At 35.6% G+C, this 20,276-nt stretch overlaps 2 protein-coding genes across 2 annotated transcripts; one reads left to right on the plus strand and one right to left on the minus strand.

Annotated features, from left to right (window-relative positions):
- Window positions 1-2,243: 2,243 nt before the first annotated feature.
- Window positions 2,244-5,185, plus strand: LOC113691537 (prefoldin subunit 1). Its single transcript, XM_027209708.2, has 6 exons — window positions 2,244-2,399; window positions 2,501-2,554; window positions 3,252-3,357; window positions 3,884-3,890; window positions 4,058-4,142; window positions 4,941-5,185. Exons 1-6 carry the CDS (start codon window positions 2,376-2,378, stop codon window positions 5,049-5,051), a joined length of 387 nt encoding a protein of 128 aa, XP_027065509.2. The 5' UTR covers window positions 2,244-2,375; the 3' UTR covers window positions 5,052-5,185.
- A 3,636-nt stretch (window positions 5,186-8,821) lies between these two features.
- Window positions 8,822-12,920, minus strand: LOC140009993 (cytochrome P450 CYP749A22-like). Its single transcript, XM_072056353.1, has 3 exons — window positions 12,731-12,920; window positions 9,435-9,508; window positions 8,822-9,250 (listed from the first exon to the last, which is right to left on the minus strand). Exons 1-3 carry the CDS (start codon window positions 12,918-12,920, stop codon window positions 8,822-8,824), a joined length of 693 nt encoding a protein of 230 aa, XP_071912454.1.
- Window positions 12,921-20,276: the final 7,356 nt, after the last annotated feature.

Below are 20,276 nucleotides of genomic sequence, written 5' to 3' on the forward strand. Positions count from 1 at the left end.
CGCGCTTCAGAAGTAGTACCACACGGTTCAAAGCAAATAAATTGATTTTTTTTTTTGGTCAAACGCAAAGCAAATAAATTGATGGTAAGACATAATTCATTATTTCAGATCTTCTAGATCTTCAACTTTTTATTATTATTATTATTTCAGATGGAATTTATTTGAAATTGAATGAGTAAAATTGGCTGTGAGATATAATTTTCATTGAATAATAAAATTAGCTGCATTTTTTTTTCTGTTCTGGCTACATCTATTATATTATATATTCTATTGCATGGTGCAATTGGAGTGACAATTAAAAAGGCCCTAAATTTGAGTATACACAATACATATGCTCTATAAAACATAAAATAATTTACGTGTAAAGGCTTATATGTTTTTTGGTTAAGCTAGTTTTAAACGATTTTGTTCCTTTTTTGGTTGATTAAGGCAGGTTTGGGGCTGCGGTGCATTTACCAAAAAAAAAAAAAACTCCTAAAGTATTTGCTAAATAATTTTTCGTAACTCAAAGAATCTAATTTTTGGTAATTTAAAAATATTTTTGTTAAAAAAACTTGTATCAGAAGTATTTCTTTATAAATCACCGCAACTGCAAACTAACGCAAACTTGGCTTAAATTAGTTTTGCTATTGACCTGTTGTCCTTTTTTCATTAATAAATATGTTGGATGAGCAACTCCTGAAATTCGGACATAAGTCGTACCTAGAACACGGTTTCTTAAGCACATACAGGTCTCACGCATGAAGAACCATAGACCTACCACCATTCTGTTTGCTTGCTTACTTTTCATTCATTTTTAAAGGCTAATACTCGTACAAGTTGAATGCTTCTAGCACTTCAATTGACATAATTTTCCTTTTTGGTTTAACATTGCTTACTTCTTAGGGTCAACGGTTTTGAAAAGTTGAATTCTAAAATGTTGGGTGGAATTTGGAAACTAAATGAAGTGATCATATTGCTTGTCTTGATAGGCACTTATATGGTTTTAATTTGCAGTGGTAGGGTAGCCTATGATCAGATAAATAGCTAAATAGATTGAAGCTATTCCATGGTAGTCCTTTTTGTTCGTTGCTCTATTAACATCTTGAGACTCAAAAGAGTATTCTTGTTAACAAATACAACTCATTAAGCACATTCTTGATACCATCTAAGCTTAATTTGTTGCTACAAAAAACTTTGTAAAACTGCCCTCTTAGACTCCCCAAGATGTCAATCAATTTAGTGGAATCAACATATTAGAACTCGTATAGATGAGAAATTAAGAGAAGGTTGAAAAAAATTATCACTTCATTAGTAATTGTATGAATATTTGCTACACTAACATGGTGAAATATTATCGATACTAGTATGCTAACACGTTCAAAAATGAAATTTCTGATATGAATAAAGAAAAATTACCGTGATTTTAGAAAATTTCAAACGATAGTATATAAAAGAACAATCTTTCATTATAGTACGAGCAGATGGTACAAATTGTCCCTTTACTATCTAGAATTTCTCATTTTGGTAACTAAAATTTTCACTTAATTCCTGTTTGATAACTCAGTTAAACACTTAAATTTAATGGATTCAGATCTTAACATATTCAGACCGTTTGCTAACCAAAAATTGAACATCTGAATTAATTAAGTGGTACTGAATTTTTTAGGCAAAACTTGCTCCCAAAATTAAGTGATAAACTAGTTATTTATCACTGAATGTGATATTCACTTAAATGTATTAGATTTAATACTTAACAATTTAATAATTTAATGGATTCAGACTTCAGTTTTATTAAACGCACCCTTAGTCAAAACGGTCATTGACCAAACTAATCCACAAATTTTGTGACCGAAAAGTGTGTATATTTACTAATTAAGTGATTAAAGTGAAAGTTTTTTTAATTAGTCGAATCACTAAAAACATTATTTTTTATTAGTTAAATGACTATCTAATCGATTTAAAAAACGTGATATGTCTAAACGATAGATATAAATATAAAAACTCCTGAAAAATCAGAAAGTCAACCATCATTTATTGGTTCGTATCTAGTTTAGAGTAAGATTTTACTTTCGATGATGAATTTGGTGACACAAACAAGGCATTGCTTAAACAACGGGATTGTGTATGGACAAAGGAATGAAAGGATGGAGAGACAGGAGAAAAAGGAATGAGACCACATCCTCTTATACAACTGCGAAAGTCCATGAGTCAAGATCTCATTTTGAAATTGAGGCCCATAGCTCATGGACCAGCCCAAGTACCTGTGCCCAAATGCCACAGTTCCCAAGAATCTTCCTTTCGATTGTGTGGGGTTCTAATTCCGGGGCTTCAGTTTTCCGGAACCAAAAGTCTCGATTGAATCCGGAGCAGAGAGATTCAGAGCTCGAAGCAAAATGGCAGATGAAGCAAACAGAAAGGTGATTAATTGTCCCATTTTCTTTGTTTGTTTACAAGACTTTGCTTCACATAAAATTTGCTGTAATCTCTGACATTCTTTTCTGTTCCTATGGTGAAATAGGCTTTTCTTGAGATCCAGAGCCGCATGATTGAAAGTACAGCCAAGTTGAAGCAGGTATTTGACCAATTAAGGTTGATGTTTTAGTAAATTTTGTTAGTTTGAACTTGAGATGCTAGCCCTTTTTGACTGTTATTGCCCAGCCCCAGAATTTTTAATTCTGCAGCTGCAGAAGTTTAATGGTTGATCTTGTCTACCATATGTTCGGTAAATGTATTGAATTGGATTTGATGGTTAACTGGGTTTGAGAATGGCTAATGTTGATTAAATTTCTGGGTTTCAGACTTTCAGTTGTTTTTGTTTAATTTGAAGAATAGCATCTGTTTAAAGCATTAGCTTCAATCGAGAACGCAGACCGGATAGAATCCCCAACACTTCCTAACTTCTTGTCCGTCTTTGGCTTTACCTTTACTGGTCCAGCAAGAAGGAACTTTTTTCCAAGGCAAAGTTTTTTTCTTTGTCTTTGAAATTAAAAGGATGTTTACTTTGATAGTTTATGTAATTCACTTCGTTTTAGATTTTTCTCAGTGTGCTTGTCTGATTTGGAACATAATTTAGCTTAAGATTTGGATGTAATGAGATGGTCGAATATAGGCCCTTGTATGTGTTGACCCCTTTTCATGTCCATTTTAATGTTTTACTCCCTTCATTCTGATTTTATAATCTTTTCTGGGTTAAAGATATTCTTTTGAATGTCACTAAACTTTTGTACACCAGTAAAGTGATGTTCTTTCTCTTGTTTTCTTTTACTTAGGTTCAGAATCAGATAAGAAGTAAAGAAGGGGAAAAGAAGCGTGCATATTTGACCTTGGAGGAACTGCGTCAATTGTTGGACGATACTAATACATACAAATCCATAGGTTCGATAATTGAACTAAATTTCCCAATGAATAAATGCTGAAACACCTATGGTAGAATATTTTGGTGATTTCGTTATTCTTTTCTTCTTTTAGTGTTGTACTTTTGTTACATTTCACTACATTCACTGTACAGGTTGGTGATTTCTCAATTCATGCTACCTGGTAGTGCTAGTTTATTATATTGTTTCAGAAAAGAAAGCAAACTTGATTAGGAAGAATAAGTAAGGACAAAGAATGGTGGTGCACGTGCTTTTGGCTCTTGGATAAGATGGTTTAACCATGTATAAATTACCAACCAATCCTTTTAATTCACTTAGAGGAGGGTCTGATTCCTTTTTAAGTATTTGCACTCTCATGTCTAATGAAGATTTAAGTTAAATTTGGTCCTAAATAAAGTTTGTTATAGATGGCTAAAATGATATATTTCAAAGAAAGTTATAAACTTTGAAATTATTAAATCTTTGTGGATCTTGAATTTTATCCTTTTCTGCTTTCTAAATTATTATTTTTTTTTTGAATTCTGCAGGGAGAACGTGAGTTCATTTACTCCGGATGTTCTTTCAGTTGGATGGATCTCTGTTGTCCTTGTTTTTTGAACTTCAACGGATAGATGCAACTTGTTTTACATAATTTTGTTTTCTTTCATCATCTTAGTCTCTGAAACTTTTCTGTTTTCTTCCTGCCAAATCACTATCACCAGGTTTGTATTGGAGCCCAAATCAGTTTTAATGGATGAACAAGAGCAAAAGCTCAAGGATAGTGAAGCTGCAATATCAGCATTAGAGGTTGTCTTTTCTTTTCTGCTTTATTTTTTGCTTTATTTTTTTTAAAATGACCATGCCAAGCAGGTCTTATCGATATTACCTGCTTATATTTTCTTGTGATGATGAAATTGTGCAACTTATGCTGAAACCTATAATATGGCCATTTTTTAGGTAAGGTATTTTCCTTTAATGATGAACCAAATTTGCACCAAATAGGGAGGACCCTGCAAAAGTACATCCAGAAGGATGCATTCCTGTGAAAACTCAACTGGTTACTCTTTAAGCATAACGTGTAATATGCTGGTCAACTCCCCATTTAACACTGATTTCCAGTTGGCTTTGTTGTTCTCTACTGTCCTCCTCCTATCGCTAACTAAGAACATTAGCTACAACTTTAAGAATGTTAGATATGCAGAGCAGCCTTGAAGCTGAAGCAGTCTCCCATCCTCTCCCACTTAAAGAGTGCGGAAGGGTTGACTTTTAAGAGATTACTTTTGCACTTTAGTAAATATTTCTCTTTGACATATCCATGTTGCTGGAACTGGATTATTACAGGCTAGGTACCTAAGCTTCCGCTATGGTTGAGTTACATCCATATAGGTTCATAATGTAGATCCTTATGGGCATACAGATTTTCAACTTTAGATCCATGGTACTTATCTGTGCATTCACTAATAGGTTTTGTATGCTTTATTCTGGTAAGCTGATCCGTGGTGATTGTAATCAATCTTCACGAAACATTTTAGCAAAGAACCAAGACAAAAATTTAAATCGTATGTCTGGTAACCGACTAATTGTTTTTTATTGGCCACTGGACAGAAATCCAAGGAATACTTAGAAAAGCAGATAGCAGAGGTGGAGAACAACCTGAGAGAGCTGCTGCAACAAGATCCTGGTCTTGCTCGTCAAATAATGTCCATGTCTGTGTAATGTAATTCTAGTGTACCGAAATTTGTGGGCATATCGTTTTATCCATTGTGACTGTTGCCATATTATGTATTTTCTCACATGTAAAAACCAATAAAGACTGAAGTTGAGATAAAAGACAAAATCTGATTTAGACATGGGAGTTAGCAGAACTTCGCTAACCCAAAAGGGGTAAATTTGGCTTAATTTCTAATTAAGAAAATTCTACACGTTTTTGTGAATATATCAACATGAGCAGGTTTACAATCATCACTGGAATATGAGTACATTGTCCTCTTCCTTTTAGAGAACTTGAAACCTTGCTTATATTTTCTGAGAAAATTGTCTGCAGTTATAAAAATTCTCCTATAGTTGTCTAATCTAGTACTCAGGCCCAGGGTTGCTGGTTTGTATCAGAGTTTTCTGCCAAACGCATGCTGTCAAATTTATTAGTTCTTTGATTTTAGAAAGCACTTTTAACTTTACTTCTTCTTTTTTTTTTTTTTTAAATTTAGAACACTGGGTTTCGTGTATGTTTTTACACTATGAATAATTAATTAATAATGAATTCTATTATAACAAAAAAAATTTGGCACCTCTCATGGTGGACGACAAGGGACCTCTGTAATTTCTTGCCAGATTCTCAGCTAAGGTGAAACCGATGGTGAATGAGTAATTCTATTAGAAATCCTTTTTTTTTTTCTTTTTTGGTTTTTGTGACCGTTAAATCCACGATATATACTCCCTTTGGCTTATAATCAGAGTATCCCACTGAAGCGAACGACTTCTTTCTTAAAACCATAGTTTACCCGTTTGCTTATCAGGTGTACCATGTGTGCGTGCTGACTGCTGACAAAACAAATTCACATATATGGAAAAGGAAGACAGTACTTTAAATTTTCTTGCACTGATGATTAACATGTGTTTAATGTGGCTATCTTAGTTGAAACTACCATTGATAACACTGGATTGCAATTTTGTGAAATTTTTGTAGAAAAATATACTGTAACGATTTGACGTATGTGAGGTAAAAAGATGATTAAGAAATCTGTTTACAGAAAACGTAAAAATTTTTTGAAGAAAAATTGCAATCCAAACAAGGTAAATTTGGAAGTAGAAGAAGAAATTGATTTGGAAGTAGAAGAAGAAATTGGTAGGCAAAAGTCCTCATTTGTTTAAGTTTGTCCCTTCGAGGTGTGGGTAAAGTATATATGTCAACAATGGGAACTTGTCATTCTCTTCGAGTTTTGATGTTCGCAATAGTAAAAGAAAATAAATATGTGATAACAAATCTCCCAAGGAACTGCCTTATTAAAGATCTTTCTTCACACACAACAGCCAACTGCCTTAATATGATCTCGATGAATGCCAATTTAGATTGTTTTGTTCTATATTTCAAGTGGTCGAAAAATTGAAATTTTTGGGAAGGAATCTTCATCAATTGTCAATATAATAATTGGTGGGAAAATTCATGGTGGTTATATCTCCTTTAGAACTATGTGTAGCGGAGACTAAAACTTAACAAAAATTTGAAAATGTGTTTTTTAGTCCGTTTATCAATTGTGAAACCGAAAAAAAAATTTGTCATTTTAGTTTTTACATATTTCTCAAGTAATGATAATTGCTTGACCCTTCATCCAAAAATCTTGTACTTGTTTATTGGTCTCCTTTCTATATATAGAAAGTTATGCAGAGATTACTTTATCCAAGTCTGAATTACCATAAATGTCACTAGGCAATCAAAATTATACATGGAGCCCTTGCATGTGTTTATTTTTATCTTCCTTTCTTGCTTAAGTGCAATTTTATTCTCAAGAAAATAAAAAACCAACTCCACTTACAACTATAGCTGTAAATGAATCAAATCGAATTGAACTTTTCACAGTTCGAGCTCGATTCGAAATTTTGGAATCGAACTCCAATTCGAATTCGAATCCTATACCAGCTCAAAATCTAAGTTCAAGCTCGATTCAATTTAATTCTTCAATGTTTAATATTAAATTATCACCGATACATATATAGTATCTATACAATAAAATAATAATTACATAATTTTATATAAAATATTAACAAATATTTGAATTAAAATTTTTTCAAATCAAATCGAGCCTTAACAAGTCAAATATCTACAAGTTCGAACTCAATTCGATATTTTAAACAAATCCTAATTCCTATTTAATTATGCAGTAGGGCTAATAGGTTTTTAACATCAATATCGACAGCAACAACCATTATCCACGTCAGATATGTCTCTTGAAAAAATTATAGAATTACTAACTGCTAATACATATCGATTTCAACAGGAGACACATATGAGAATTAGAAGGATGGAGGATGGAATGTGTCAATTGGCATTTACAGTGAGCCAATTGATTTCTCCAATTTGTGAAGAATTATTCTCACAGAGCATTATCGACCTTAAAGGAGATGAGAGTGCAATTATCCTGACAAGTGATATGGAATTGCAAGAGTCTTAAGAAGAAGGATCTAAAGATGCAGTTGAAAAGGAAGTTGAAGAGGAGGAAATAAGATCGCAACTTCGAGTCGCTCAAGTGAATGGATCCAGTGAACAATTCCCAATTATGGTGACACCCCCTCCTTTTCCTAACCAACATTCTCCTAACTCTTATTCTGTACTTTCTGTTAGTGAGATTGATTTTGTTATACTAGAAGTTTCTGAATTTCATGGTAGGAATAAGTTAGGAGTTGCTATGGCCAAATATTTTGAATTGGTAATTGCTCGTGATGGAGGAGTGAGTAAAGAATTTAGGTTATTGTTTGCTTGTTTGATGCCATCTACTAGTCAATGGAAGAAAGTAATTCATAGGTTTAAGGATCACTCTATTTATGAGCGTTATCAGGATTATATGGAGGATGAAACACTGAAACGAGTTATGAGATTTTATCCTCCTTGAACAAACATGGCAATGTCTAGTCAAAAATATTAAAAAGATGCTTATTGGGAGGCAACCCAATTCACTTTTTAATTCATTTTTATTATTAGTTTTATTATGTTTATCTTAAATTTTTCATATTTGGTGTGTTTAATTTTCGCTTTTGATGTTTCAATGGTCAAAAAAATTCAGTTAATTCTTTAATGTACTGGAATTGGAGCTCATTTGTATCGGTTCTTGGGTTTTGTTGACTCATGTGATGTTATTTAGTCCTTGAATTTTTTTTATTATGCTATTAGTCCTTAAATTTAATACTTAACATTAGAATGGCATTTGACATTTTTTGGGCATTTTTTTTATACAATTGTGGCCGGACACGTGACTGTCATATGGCTTTTTTCGATAATAATTTGGGAAAAAATCATCAAGGGTACTTAATGTGTTCAAAATTTGAAAGTTCGGGTACCAAATTTGTTTTCGTCAAAAATTTGGGGATTAAAACCGCTCGTGCATCAAAGTTTAGGTACCAAAACCGCATTTTTGGCCTTTTTTAATTTCATTTTGGCCGGACACGTGACTGTCACATGGCTTCTCCGGTAACAATTTGGGAAAAATCGTCAAGAGTACTTAATGTACTCAAAATTTGAAAGTTTGGGTACCAAATTTGTTTTCGTCCAAAATTTGGGGACTAAAACCGCTCGTGCGTCAAAGTTTAGGTACCAAAATTGCATTTTTCTCTTGTTAAGTAATTTGCCATTTAGTACCGAGCATAATGATTAAACAACTTTCCTGTTCCTTTCTCTTTAATTTTATATTGTCTCTCAGGAGGAGATAATGTTAAATTGCAATATATGAAAAACCAAAAAAAAAAAAAAGTTCAACATTTACAAACGTAAATTATTACAGAGCATGCAACAATATTTGAACACCATTTTGGGGTCGGAGCAGCAAAATTTGTGTTGGTGAGTGGATATACTCTGGGGAGATGGTAAAGGCATAACGTTGCAAAATCATCGAGACTGCTATCTTAGCCTCATTGATTGCAAAATCTGCTCCCACACGTATTCGAGGTTCTAAGCTGAAGGGTAAAAATGCTGCTCGATTATTTTTGGTAGCTGAAGCAATACCTTGGGAGAATCTTTCTGGGTTGAAAAGCAGTACATCTTCACCCCATATATTAGGGTCATGGTGAACTGCTAACGTTGGAAAAGATACTCCTATGCCGGCCGGAAGGATGAGATTCCCTAGTTTTGCTCCTTTCTTGGTTACTCTTCTGTTGAGCAGTAATGGAGGATATAGTCTTAAAGACTCGTTGATGAGCATGCTCACCTGCTCCCAGGACATGGAAACCCTTTATTAAAGGATAATCCCAAAGAATTATTCTTCAGGCAAAGCATATTTTTTTCCCAACTTTCTCATAGCTTTTAGCTTCATTTTCTAAGGTGCACCTTGCAGAATATACTATTTTTGTAAAGGCTGATACTAATTGGAGCTAAAGTTAAGTGGAAATTACATGTATTTCTGTGAGGTAAATCTTTCTAGCAGTTGAAGCTTGGCCTTCATATAAAGACTTGACAGGTGTCGAACCTGTGCAATAATAATTATTAAAAAGTCCCAATTACCACCACAATTAATTATAGAACAAATCCAAGTACTGGAGCAGGGATCCTAGGTGTGCAATGGGTTACTTGATTCACCATATTCCCGAAGAGTTTGCTTGATCCGATATACCAGAATTGTCTATAAAAGTATTAAATTTGCATATAATGGCAAGTAGCGTCGATTCCGCAGGGAACGGGTAGGAAGTTGTTTCTTCCCAAGTCAATAGAACAAAATTGGGGGATATTTAATGGAATGAAAATAAAAATAAAATAAATAAAATTCAAAAGCTAACTCGCCAAGTACAATTCACTAAAAATAGCAATTAGCAAAATTCTACCAAAAGGATCAACTTTTCAGGCACTGTCCATTTAAATGATCATCGATGCAAAGATATTTCACTCATTCGTCATTAGGTTGGTTATAACTATCAACAAGCTCTGACAGCCAGTTTTTCTTTACTTTTTCAACAGTCAAAGTACGACCGTTGACTGCTTCTCTAACCAGAAAACAACCCTAGATATGACCATAAGAATTTAATTTTCCAGTTGCATTAACGCTAGAAAAATCCAACCCTAACCAATAAACACGCTAAGAGAGTTTATTTAAATTAGATCTTACGTTTCCCCAACATAAAACCAATTATGATGGTTGTCACTAATTATAAACTAAACAAACAATTACGGATTCAATTTAGTTAACGTGACAGTAGGCTATTAGATTAAATCAAATATCCGGCCGTTGATACTCAATTAATAAAATAACCATAAACAGTTAATCCAGGAAACACACGAATAGTAATGGATTGGAAGAAATAGTGAAAGTTCGATTAGATCTCACAGATGTTATGGACCGCTTTGTGTCGACCTTTGGGTAGCGGAGAAATCTAGCCGCTCCTTATCATATCAATCTCGCGTGATTTAATTGATTTCATCCACATAATTACCATAGAGTTAGGAGAGATGAAGTAACGAAGAAACAAAAGAGAAAGTCTTGCTTCTTTTCTTGTTTCGTGTCCGTCTGGAAAAAGTAAAGAAAAGGTCTAAAAGAAAGTCGTCAAAAGCAAAACAGTGAGCAAATCGTCTACCTAGGGATACAAGAAACTAAAGCTCATCTCCTAATCCCACGTGAACTGGCTTTTCTACCAATTCTCCCAAGGTAGCCGCCGAAAGAAAAAAAGACTCCCTACTTTCTCTAGAACTAAAACTCTTATCCTCTACACCTCTGCAACCCACAAGAAAAATAGCTGCCCCTTTGATTTCCTAATTCCCCACTTTTTCTACCAATCCCGCGGGGTCCGTCTTTTAGACTATTGCCCCTAATTCGCCTCCTTATTGCTTGCTACCAATCCGCTGGAAATTGTTGCCTTTTGTTCTGACGCACTTCCAACAGCATCCAACAGGAATAAAGGTAAGTTTTGTTAATTAGTCCCGCGGTCCGTCTTTGAGGCGTCTCTCTATAGTTTCTGGAGTAGGCACGCACTGGAATAAAAAGTCTTCTGGAAATCTGCGTCGATAGACCACTTTTTACACCAACCGCCTATAATTTACACAAATATCAAATATGACCAAAGTCTCGATACTTAGCATAATAAGTAGCCAAAATTATTACCAAATAACAGCATATTAGGTGCCCAATTATTGCTCTATCAAATCCCCTCACACTTAGATAATGATTGTCCTTAAGCATTTCGAAACTCAGAAGTACAATCAAGATAGCAACGATTATGCAGTGATCTACACTAATACAAGCATCCCGCTTTTCTGACAGTGTCGCCAAAGTTAGAACACACTGGACAGGTGGTTATCCAAAGAATATGAACAGTAATACTCGTCACCTTCAAGAAAATGTATAGATACTAGGAACGCTCAAATCAACATCATAGAATGACATTACCATAGACTTGCACATATATCACATCTCCACCACTCAAAAGTGAACTCAATACAAAAATCAAAGGGACTTTAATAGGGTTGTAATGGGGCTTGGGTAAAAGGTGGGATAAGAAGGTAAAGAGAGGGTGTAATGTGTCAAAAGAATGTCCGATATCCACTTGCATAACCTTAAAGCTTTACTGGAGAAATTTCACAAGTAAGGCATTTCCATTTGCTATACTCACTATGCAAGTGTCGAAACTCTTTTTTCTCTCTTTTTTTTTCGAAAGGGCGTCTTGCAAGGCGTGGGCACGCCTTGGAGGTCGGAATTGCATATTCACCAGTTTGTTGACATTTTTTTTCTTTTTTTTTCTTTTTTTTTTGTTTCCAATATCAGATGCACAGAACCAGTACCATACAACTTCTATTCTGACAACACTTGCGACCCTAGATTTATTTGCCTTGCAACAAACAATGAAATTCAAACATCTCTTAACGACACAAGGTTGAACAAGAAAGTCTAAAAAAAAAGTCCCGGGTTATCAAACACGGCTAACCAACAAAGGAGAAGGATAAAAAGTCAAATTGATTCACTATTAGGAGACAAGATGAAGGCATGGTTTGTAGAAAGTTAAAGAAGGTTAAATCCTAAATGCCTTTGTCATTTCAAATGCATCCAATTCAACATAATGTGGTTTCGACATGTACAAAATAACAAGTTCTAGAATGACAAAACGGGATGCGATACCCACTCAATCAAACAAAAATGGAGCAAAAGATGCTTCATATAAGGCTCAAAAGCTCACCAGTGTCTCAAGAGTCGATTAAGTCTAGCATATTCAACATTCAACGATATTGTCAAGGGAAAATAAAATGCATAGCTAGTATATATGACCACATACACGTGCACCTTGATTGTGCAATCCATCATAACAACATGCTTTAGCAGTTAACAATTGTAGAATTAAAGAAATCAACTAACTACATTTTTTTTTTCTGTTTGTTCCATTTTTTTCCTCTTTTTTTTTCTTCTTCCCTTTTTTTTTTGTTCTTCTTCTTTTTTTTTTTAGAAAAAAAAATAATAGAAGCCACCCCCCTACACCTAAAACCTACAGTGTTCTCAATGTAGCAAAGACAAATAAAATTTAAGTATAAAGGGGCGAAACTTCCCTGACAGCCGAGACGACGCAGCGAAAGCATCAAGAGGGAGGAGGATGAGGCTGCTGGAATCCAATATGAGCGAAGAAAGTTGCCTGATTCTCTGTCTGAATACGAGCAAAAACCTGCAGCGCTGCGAGACGGCTATCCAGCCCCTCAACTCGCTAGCCTAGTTCACGGATAGAATCTTGGAGGGCACGGTATTGGGAATCCCAAGCAGGAGGAGCGTGGTAGAAGGACGGACCCGCCTGATCAGTGCGGGGCGGTGAACCAGTAGGGGGAACAGTAGGAGGAACCCGGGGTTGTAGCTCGCCATCACCGGGAGGCGTTATCTGATATACATCTCCCACTTTGAAAATAACCCCCATCCTCTCTAAGCTACGCAAATCCAAAGGCTCAATCGCGCGAGTTAGAGTGAACTTGTGTTCTTTGTCGAGGTCAAGCAATTCCAGCCGAACGGCCAAGTGAGTAATGAGCGAACCCATAATCACCAGTTTATGCCATTTTTGAATGACGGATTGCATTTGAGTGGCAACCCAACACCCAAAGTTGACATGTACCTTGTTGCGCATGCACCAAAGAAAATAGAATTCGGCCTTAGCAAGGGTGCCGGAGGAATCCTTCTAGCCTGAGAAATTGTAGGCTAAGAACCTGTGGATAACCTTCAAGACCGGATCCTTAAGATGAGAGGCCTTGGACTGACTTGGATCATAGAGTTGTGGATCCGTGGACCACTCCCTCCATATGCCAATATAGTCACTAGCAAAGGGTCTGGTGTAATCACACGTACTGTTGATATACGTCCCGAAGGAAAGGGTATCCTCACTGACAAACCCCAAATTCAGATTAAAGTCATTAATTGACATATCCTGCGGGGTACCCCTTAATCTAAATTTAATCACCTCCGGCTCATCCAAAGTAATGAATTTGTTTTTATTGAACTCAAAAGTGGAGTAGAATTCATAACATAACTTCTCAAATGTAAGATAGTCAATGACCAAGTACCGCTTCCAACCAATTGCAGAGAACAACTGTTCAACTTCTCGTGCAATTGCAAACGAACACAAGTTGTTCTGCAAGTTGCAGAGGAGAGAGAAAGATCCGAGACCTAGATCTAAGGGGTAAAAAGCTGTTCCGAGCTCGGATCCCTGCCTTCAGCATTTTCTTCACCGTTCTTCATAAAGGATCCGAGGCCTTCTTCGGATCGATCTGAGCTCGGATCGCCTGGCCCTCGGATCCACTTCTCTAGAAGTCTAAATGAGGGCTCGGATCACAAGGGATAAGACTGGATCCGAGCTCGGATCCATCTCCCCTGTTTCCATATTCAAATTCTTCTCTCTTTCGCTCAATCTTCGCTCCTTGTTTCACTTGTCCGTTGTCCTCCAACTAGCATCTTGCCTCCTCTTTATAATATGTAAGTGTTTCATGCCTCGATAACCTACAAAATATCACATGTTTATGTATTAATCTACTCATTTTGTAAATTCCGATCACGAAACAACACTTGAAACAATTTGCACCAAAAAGAGCTTAAGTACGACTATGATCCTCTAAAAATATGACAAAAGCTCGTCCAAAACTGTACAAATATATATACAAAATATTCACTTATCACAAATACTCGCTAGATTATACAACCCAAACATCAACATCAAATCTCATCACCCAAATGCAAGATTTAACACAAGATTGATGTGATAGGAATCTAAACTAATGAGCTACAACAAAAGAAGAAAATAGCAGAAAAAAGAAAACAAACAAGTGCGGCATAGACTTTGACAGATCTGGTGCAGATCTAAGCTTGTATGAAAAGAAGAGAAATGAAATAAGCTACCTCTGATGCTTTATGGAGTTGGATAAATGTGGAAAATCTCAAGAAAATCGCACCCAAATGCTAGAAAATGAAGCCGACAGGTTTTTGGGACAGATTTCAACAGCTGGTGAAGTAAGGACTTTGAGCCTAAATTCAAAGAACCTAGAGACGTTTTCTCTTTATACTTCTCTGAACGACAGTTGTTCCTTGATGAACGTAGATGGTGCAGAAACTAAAAAAAAATCGCCTAAACGACTACCATTGAAATTGGATTTTGATCAGAAATGAGGCTGAATCATCAGCCCTGCTCACGAATTTTTTAGAAAATTTTTGCTTTTTCTCTCTCCCTGTTTTCTCTCTTGTTTCTCTCTTTTGTTGTTTTTTGCCGACTTTTTCCCCCCTACCCCTTCTAAAAGCCACCTTCTTTTCTATTTAAATGGAATAAGAACCGAAACCTAAGATCCATGGTTGAAATTCTAAAGAAAATGGGTTATGTGGCTTGCTTTGATGCCCTTGATGATTTTTGACATCTGTTCTTGATAAGAATTTGGGTGATGAAATGTCCTAAGTACTTGCTAAACTTGGAGGGAAAGAAAACAAGAAGCCAAAACGAATTTTGGTTTGCCAAAAATCCAGCTTTCCGTGGCCTTGTATTGTTTTCTGCTTTGTTGCAAAATGGAGAAGAAGCGCGTGGGCAAAATTGTAGCAATTTTTTTTTTAGATAACCAAAGAAATGGGCCTTTCCTGATTCTTTTTCTTCCAGGCTTTTTGATGGATTTTGCCATAGGCTTTTGGTGTTTTGGCTTGGGTTTTGGGAAAAATTTTGATTGAACTTTTTTCTTTTGGATTGGGCTAAAAATGAATAATTTTTTAAAATTTCATTTCTTCTTCTTTTTCCTACAAAAATAACACAAAAAAGAATGAAAAAAGTATTACTTAACCAATAATATAAGGATACAATTTAAAAAAATCAACAAAATTTTTTGAGAAAAATTTGGTATCTATGAGTACACTCACGAAAGTAGAAGTGCATTTTTGTTACTTGTTTTATAGTAATTTTATAGAAGTAAATGAGTTTATAGTTAATTTCATAATCATGAAAGTAGATATAGATTAGTTATAGGTTACTTATCAACAAAATTTTTTGAGAAAAATTTGGTATCTACAATATACTCACGAAAGTAGAAGTGCACTTTTGTGACTTGTTTTATAGTAATTTTATAGAAGTAAATGAGCTTGTAGTTAATTTCATAATCACGAAAGTAGGTATAGATTAGTTATAGGTATAGTTAGTACACCGGCAAAAGCGGTATACAAGGAAATTATGCGATGATTTAGCTGATATTTTAGTACTGATTTAGTTAGCAAGTTGCACTAGCATGAGTAGATAGGGATTCCATTATTCAGGGAGTTTTCATTTGTATTTTTCTGCCCATTAGTAGCTTAAATTTATTTGTTTTAATTTGTTGATAGTCTAAATAATAGAAAAACTTTAGTAATGCCGGTAGTTGCCCGTCTTTTCTATGGGTTCGAACCTAATTACCTTATAATCGCTCACGATCAGTATACTTATGAAAAATTGCGTGTAGAGTAGTTTAAAAAATTATAAATTTAAGATTTGATTGTGGATTGAGTTTATTGTTGTATGCATACCACACATGTCAAAACCTGACATATGCCACAAATGATGACCTAGTATTTTTAAGATTTTATAGAAATATTTGTTATGAAAAAGAAAATATATCTCAAAAAAAAAAAGAAATTACCATAGAAGAAAGGTGTAATAGATTAATAAGCCATGGCTCCAATATGGTTGGCCAATGTTCGAATCACGGGAGCCACATTTTAGGTATATTTTGAGTCTTGCCACGGCATTGGGAAGGTGCCACCCCACATTAGTGGGGCCCACTGTTTTTATTGATGTGCCAATAACATGCCTATCCTAGTCAATTGGGTCCCACTATGATGATGTGGCACTACCACATCATTGTGGGACACACCATTGGACATGTCAATTGTAGGGCCCACTATTTTTACACGTCAACCATGAAAGCATACAGTAATTTGACTGAAAATCCTATTTGTTTAAAGTTTTTGAATAGTAATCAATTTTCTTGTTTTGAAATATATCAAAATTATACCCCCTCTGTACATTTTGAAACTTTTATTGCCCTACCCAAATTTTCTCTATAGTATACATCTAAAGAATTTATACTTTAATTTGTATTTTAGTTTAAAACAATCAGCCTCAATATGCTCTTTTTTGTTACAATAATTGCACTCTGTGACACCCCAACTTTTAAGATGCTATTGTTTTACTGTTTCTTTAGTTCATTTTATTTTAAAACATTATTTTGTTTTAGGGAAGATACTAAAGTTATTTCTTTGGGTTTGATTTAAAACCTTATTTTGTTCTAAAAGACTAGAAACCCTAAAATTTTAATCAAAACCCTAGTTTACTTATGACTATGTTTAAATCCCTCATATTTGACTCAAAACTCTAATTTTATTCTATAGAATTGTAAATTTTATCACCTTTTCCTTAAAATTCCTTTTATTTGAAAATTATTCATTTAATATGATCCTCCTACTCGATCACCCCACAATAAGTGCCAATGAACCTAGAAAGTAGGGTTTCACTTTTGGTTTCAAGATTGGAGCAAAATTAGGGTTTTCGCGATTTTTCGCCGGATGATTTTTCGGTACGGAGCAAGGATCAAATTTGGTAATTAAAAGTGACTTTTAAGTGAGAAATAATATGTGATTAGGAGCAATGAGATAAGGTTAGTGAATGGGAAGAAAAAACCCTAGTACGTGTGTTTTTAAGAAAAACGGCGCTAACCGGCGGGTCCCGCGCACTACCGATTGAACGCACCACTTGACCACCACTTTCTTACCATACAAGCTTATTGATATTTGAGCAAAATATCCTCTTAATTGTCAGCTGCTTTGACCGAAAATAGAGGTTAAAAATAACAAGGAAAGGAAAGAGAAAAATGAAAGGTGGTGGCGGCGACAAGTGTCGCCACCCTAGAGTTTCTTGGCCAAGTGATCAACTAGCCTTCTTAAACCAATTTTCTGCACTTTCCTCTTCATTTTTCCAGCAGCTGGTCGACCAAGAGAGAGAGAGAAAGTGAGAGCAAGAAACAATTCCTTCTTCTTGATTCTAACCAACCAAGTGACAAATTAAATTTCCAAACCGATTAAAGTGCTAAGTGTGAGTTGGGAAGCTTGAGGAACTAAGAAATTTCAAAGGGAGTGAACTATCACTCATCCAAGCCTTGCTTTTGAGGTATAAACATCTGATCATGATCCTTGTTGCTTTAAATCTTGCTTTAAGATGTTTTTTTAGCTTAAGTTTTGGCTTGATTTCATGATTATGCAAGTGGTTGTGATGAATTTGGGATGAATAAGCAAGTTAGGGTTTCATAGTTTTCTGCCTAAACTTGCTGTATGGTTGCACATGTTGTAAATAAGGTTATAAAAGGGGGTTTGGTAGTGATTAGAACAAGAAAATCGAGAAAGTTCCATTAAATACCAAAAATTCCAGAATCTGGAAAATTTTCCCCATCTTTCTGTCCGGTTTTGTAGCCCTATGTTAGAGGCCGAATTGGCCTTAATTCAAAACATGAAAGTTGTATAGAATGGTAATTTATATCTGTCTACAAAATTTCAGCTCAATCGGAGCAACGTATCTTGTAAAAAGATGAAAATACCCTCGCTGATCTAGGTCACTTTCCAGAGTTCCGCGTGGACAGTTTAGTCCTTTTGGTTGAGTTTATTCACTATAATTCGTTTGGATTTAGCCTTTCACCAAAAAATGAAAGTTTCAGTACCCTGTCTTAGCTTTGTGACGCCACCAAGAACACCTTAAATGGACCTTGGTAGACTGAGATATGGTCATTTGAATACAGTGCGGTTGATTAGCCGAATAGTTGAAACCAGGTTATGTGAGTTGGGAATTTGATCAGGTTACACTGAAAATTTGACTGAGTGACCTTCATGAAAGTTTTAACCTTATGTCTTAGCTTTCTAATGCCTTTGGAATTTCCTGATTTGGATTTGTGAGCTGGGAGTTACGATCCAGTAAACATACCCTGTCCGTCACCTTAAAGTGCAAATTTCTGGCACTGTTTTCCATACTTTCGACCCATCTCTGTTCAGATCCAGATTTAGGTGTCTTCATAAAAGTTATAGACTTTTCTCTTAGCTTCGGAACGGTACCTCATGTACCATGATCCGACACTCGTAGCCTCGATTGTGTTCAAAACAGTTTTGACGGCAAAACGGCTAGGCCGCCATTCCCGTTTCCGTATGCCGTTTCCGCACTTGCATGTGCCAATTTTGTCGTTTTGCTTGTTTTAGGCACGTTAGTGGCCGTTTGTGATATTATGTGATGCAATCTTCTATTTCAGATAGTGGTGAGTTAGGCGGAGCCGGTGGGGCCCACTACTAGCTAACACGCACGCAGTGATTTTTGCTCTTGTGCTACTTTTGTATTTTGAGTAAGTATTCAGGCCGCTCTTGTGTGTTAGTTGCTTATGTGTTTCAATATATATGAAGAGGGTACCTAGGCGAGGGTGTACTTTATCGCACTCGACCTAAACCCTAACTTACGCACATATTTGTACATGGCTTGTGTATATGAGCAATTTTGGAACTAAAACCCTTGAGCTTGTGGCTCGGGGTGACTTTTGAGAAATTTTGTGACGTTTGTGAAGTTCGTGAGTTTGGGGCCCGATCTCAATACCTAGATGGACTATTCGAGCCGGTTAGGGCTTGGTCGAAGTCAGTCCAACCTGGATTGAGGTCACCAAGTTTGTGAATCCGGTTCACCGATTATGTGGACCAAGTTTGTGACCCGAGCTTGTGACTCAAGCTCAAGTTTGTGATTTCGTTCGTCCGGGCAAGTTTGTGAGGTGACTGGCCAGAGAGGGTGATAAGGTGTACGGTGGGAGAACAAGTGGAGTTCTACGGACCATTATTTGTGGTCGACGGAGTGTCGGCAGGAGATCATACATGGCACATGAATTGGCTTTGGAGCCACCCGTATCCTTATTATGTGATGTTATTTTTCTGCTTTTGCTTTACTCTTACTGGGTAATTGTGAATATGTGAGATTTACGCTTTTGCCCCTGTTTACTTACTAAGCATATAACTTACCCCGTTCCATTTGTTTTCCTTAGCAGGGGGCCAACGCGGGGATCGCTCGGGAAGGTGGTTAGATTTTGAGCTATAGAATACTTGAATTTGTATTTGTTAAAAGTTGACGGGTAAGATGTATATAGTTGGCGTGGTGGTTGTAGTTATCAGTTTTTCTAGGTTTTACTTTCTGGTACTCGTAATATGTAATTCTTGGAGAATTGGATGTAATACTTGAGATTTATTTTATACTTCATTGGAGGACTGTAGTGAGTAAGTGAGTCCCGGCGAGAGCTGGGCAGGCGACCTGCCGAACCCTTTGGTACGCCTTAGGGGGAGGTGGGGCCGTTACACACTCCATGTCCTTATATTTGGATTTAGGTCTAGATTTAAACTTTCTACTAGTAGATTCTCTTTTATCAGGTTTGTCTCTAACAATTAGGCCTTCATCCTCGCTCACATTGATTTTTCCAATAACATCCCTATTTTTCTGTTTTTTAGATTTTAATGCAGATTTATTCTTTTTTGATAAGAAATTGTTTATTTTCCATAATTCATGGTACGTGAAAAAACTTAAAGGATTAGCGAAAGGAACACAGTAAGTAATAGGACTTGATCCTCATCATTAATTTTTGAATCTATATCCTCCAAAATCCATAAAGATAGAATCCAATTTATTAAGATATTAGAATATAGATGCACCTTTAGTCATCTGAAATATATATAAACTTTGTTTCAATTAAAGCCAATTCTTCATTATCTTCTTTAT

This window comes from Coffea arabica, chromosome 6e (genome assembly GCF_036785885.1).
Source record: "Coffea arabica cultivar ET-39 chromosome 6e, Coffea Arabica ET-39 HiFi, whole genome shotgun sequence".
NCBI classification, from domain to species: domain Eukaryota; kingdom Viridiplantae; phylum Streptophyta; class Magnoliopsida; order Gentianales; family Rubiaceae; genus Coffea; species Coffea arabica.

Coding starts and splice junctions, on each gene's coding strand:
- LOC113691537 (XM_027209708.2), top strand. CDS start 2,376: ATGGCAGATGAAGCAAACAGAAAG. Junction 2,555..3,251: donor GTACAGCCAAGTTGAAGCAG/GTATTTGACCAA, acceptor TCTTTTACTTAG/GTTCAGAATCAGATAAGAAG. Junction 4,143..4,940: donor CTGCAATATCAGCATTAGAG/GTTGTCTTTTCT, acceptor GCCACTGGACAG/AAATCCAAGGAATACTTAGA.
- LOC140009993 (XM_072056353.1), bottom strand. CDS start 12,920: ATGGGGGTTATTTTCAAAGTGGGAGATGTATATCAGATAACGCCTCCC. Junction 9,509..12,730: donor TGCCCTCCAAGATTCTATCC/GTGAACTAGGCT, acceptor ATTATTGCACAG/GTTCGACACCTGTCAAGTCT. Junction 9,251..9,434: donor TTTACCTCACAGAAATACAT/GTAATTTCCACT, acceptor TCCTGGGAGCAG/GTGAGCATGCTCATCAACGA.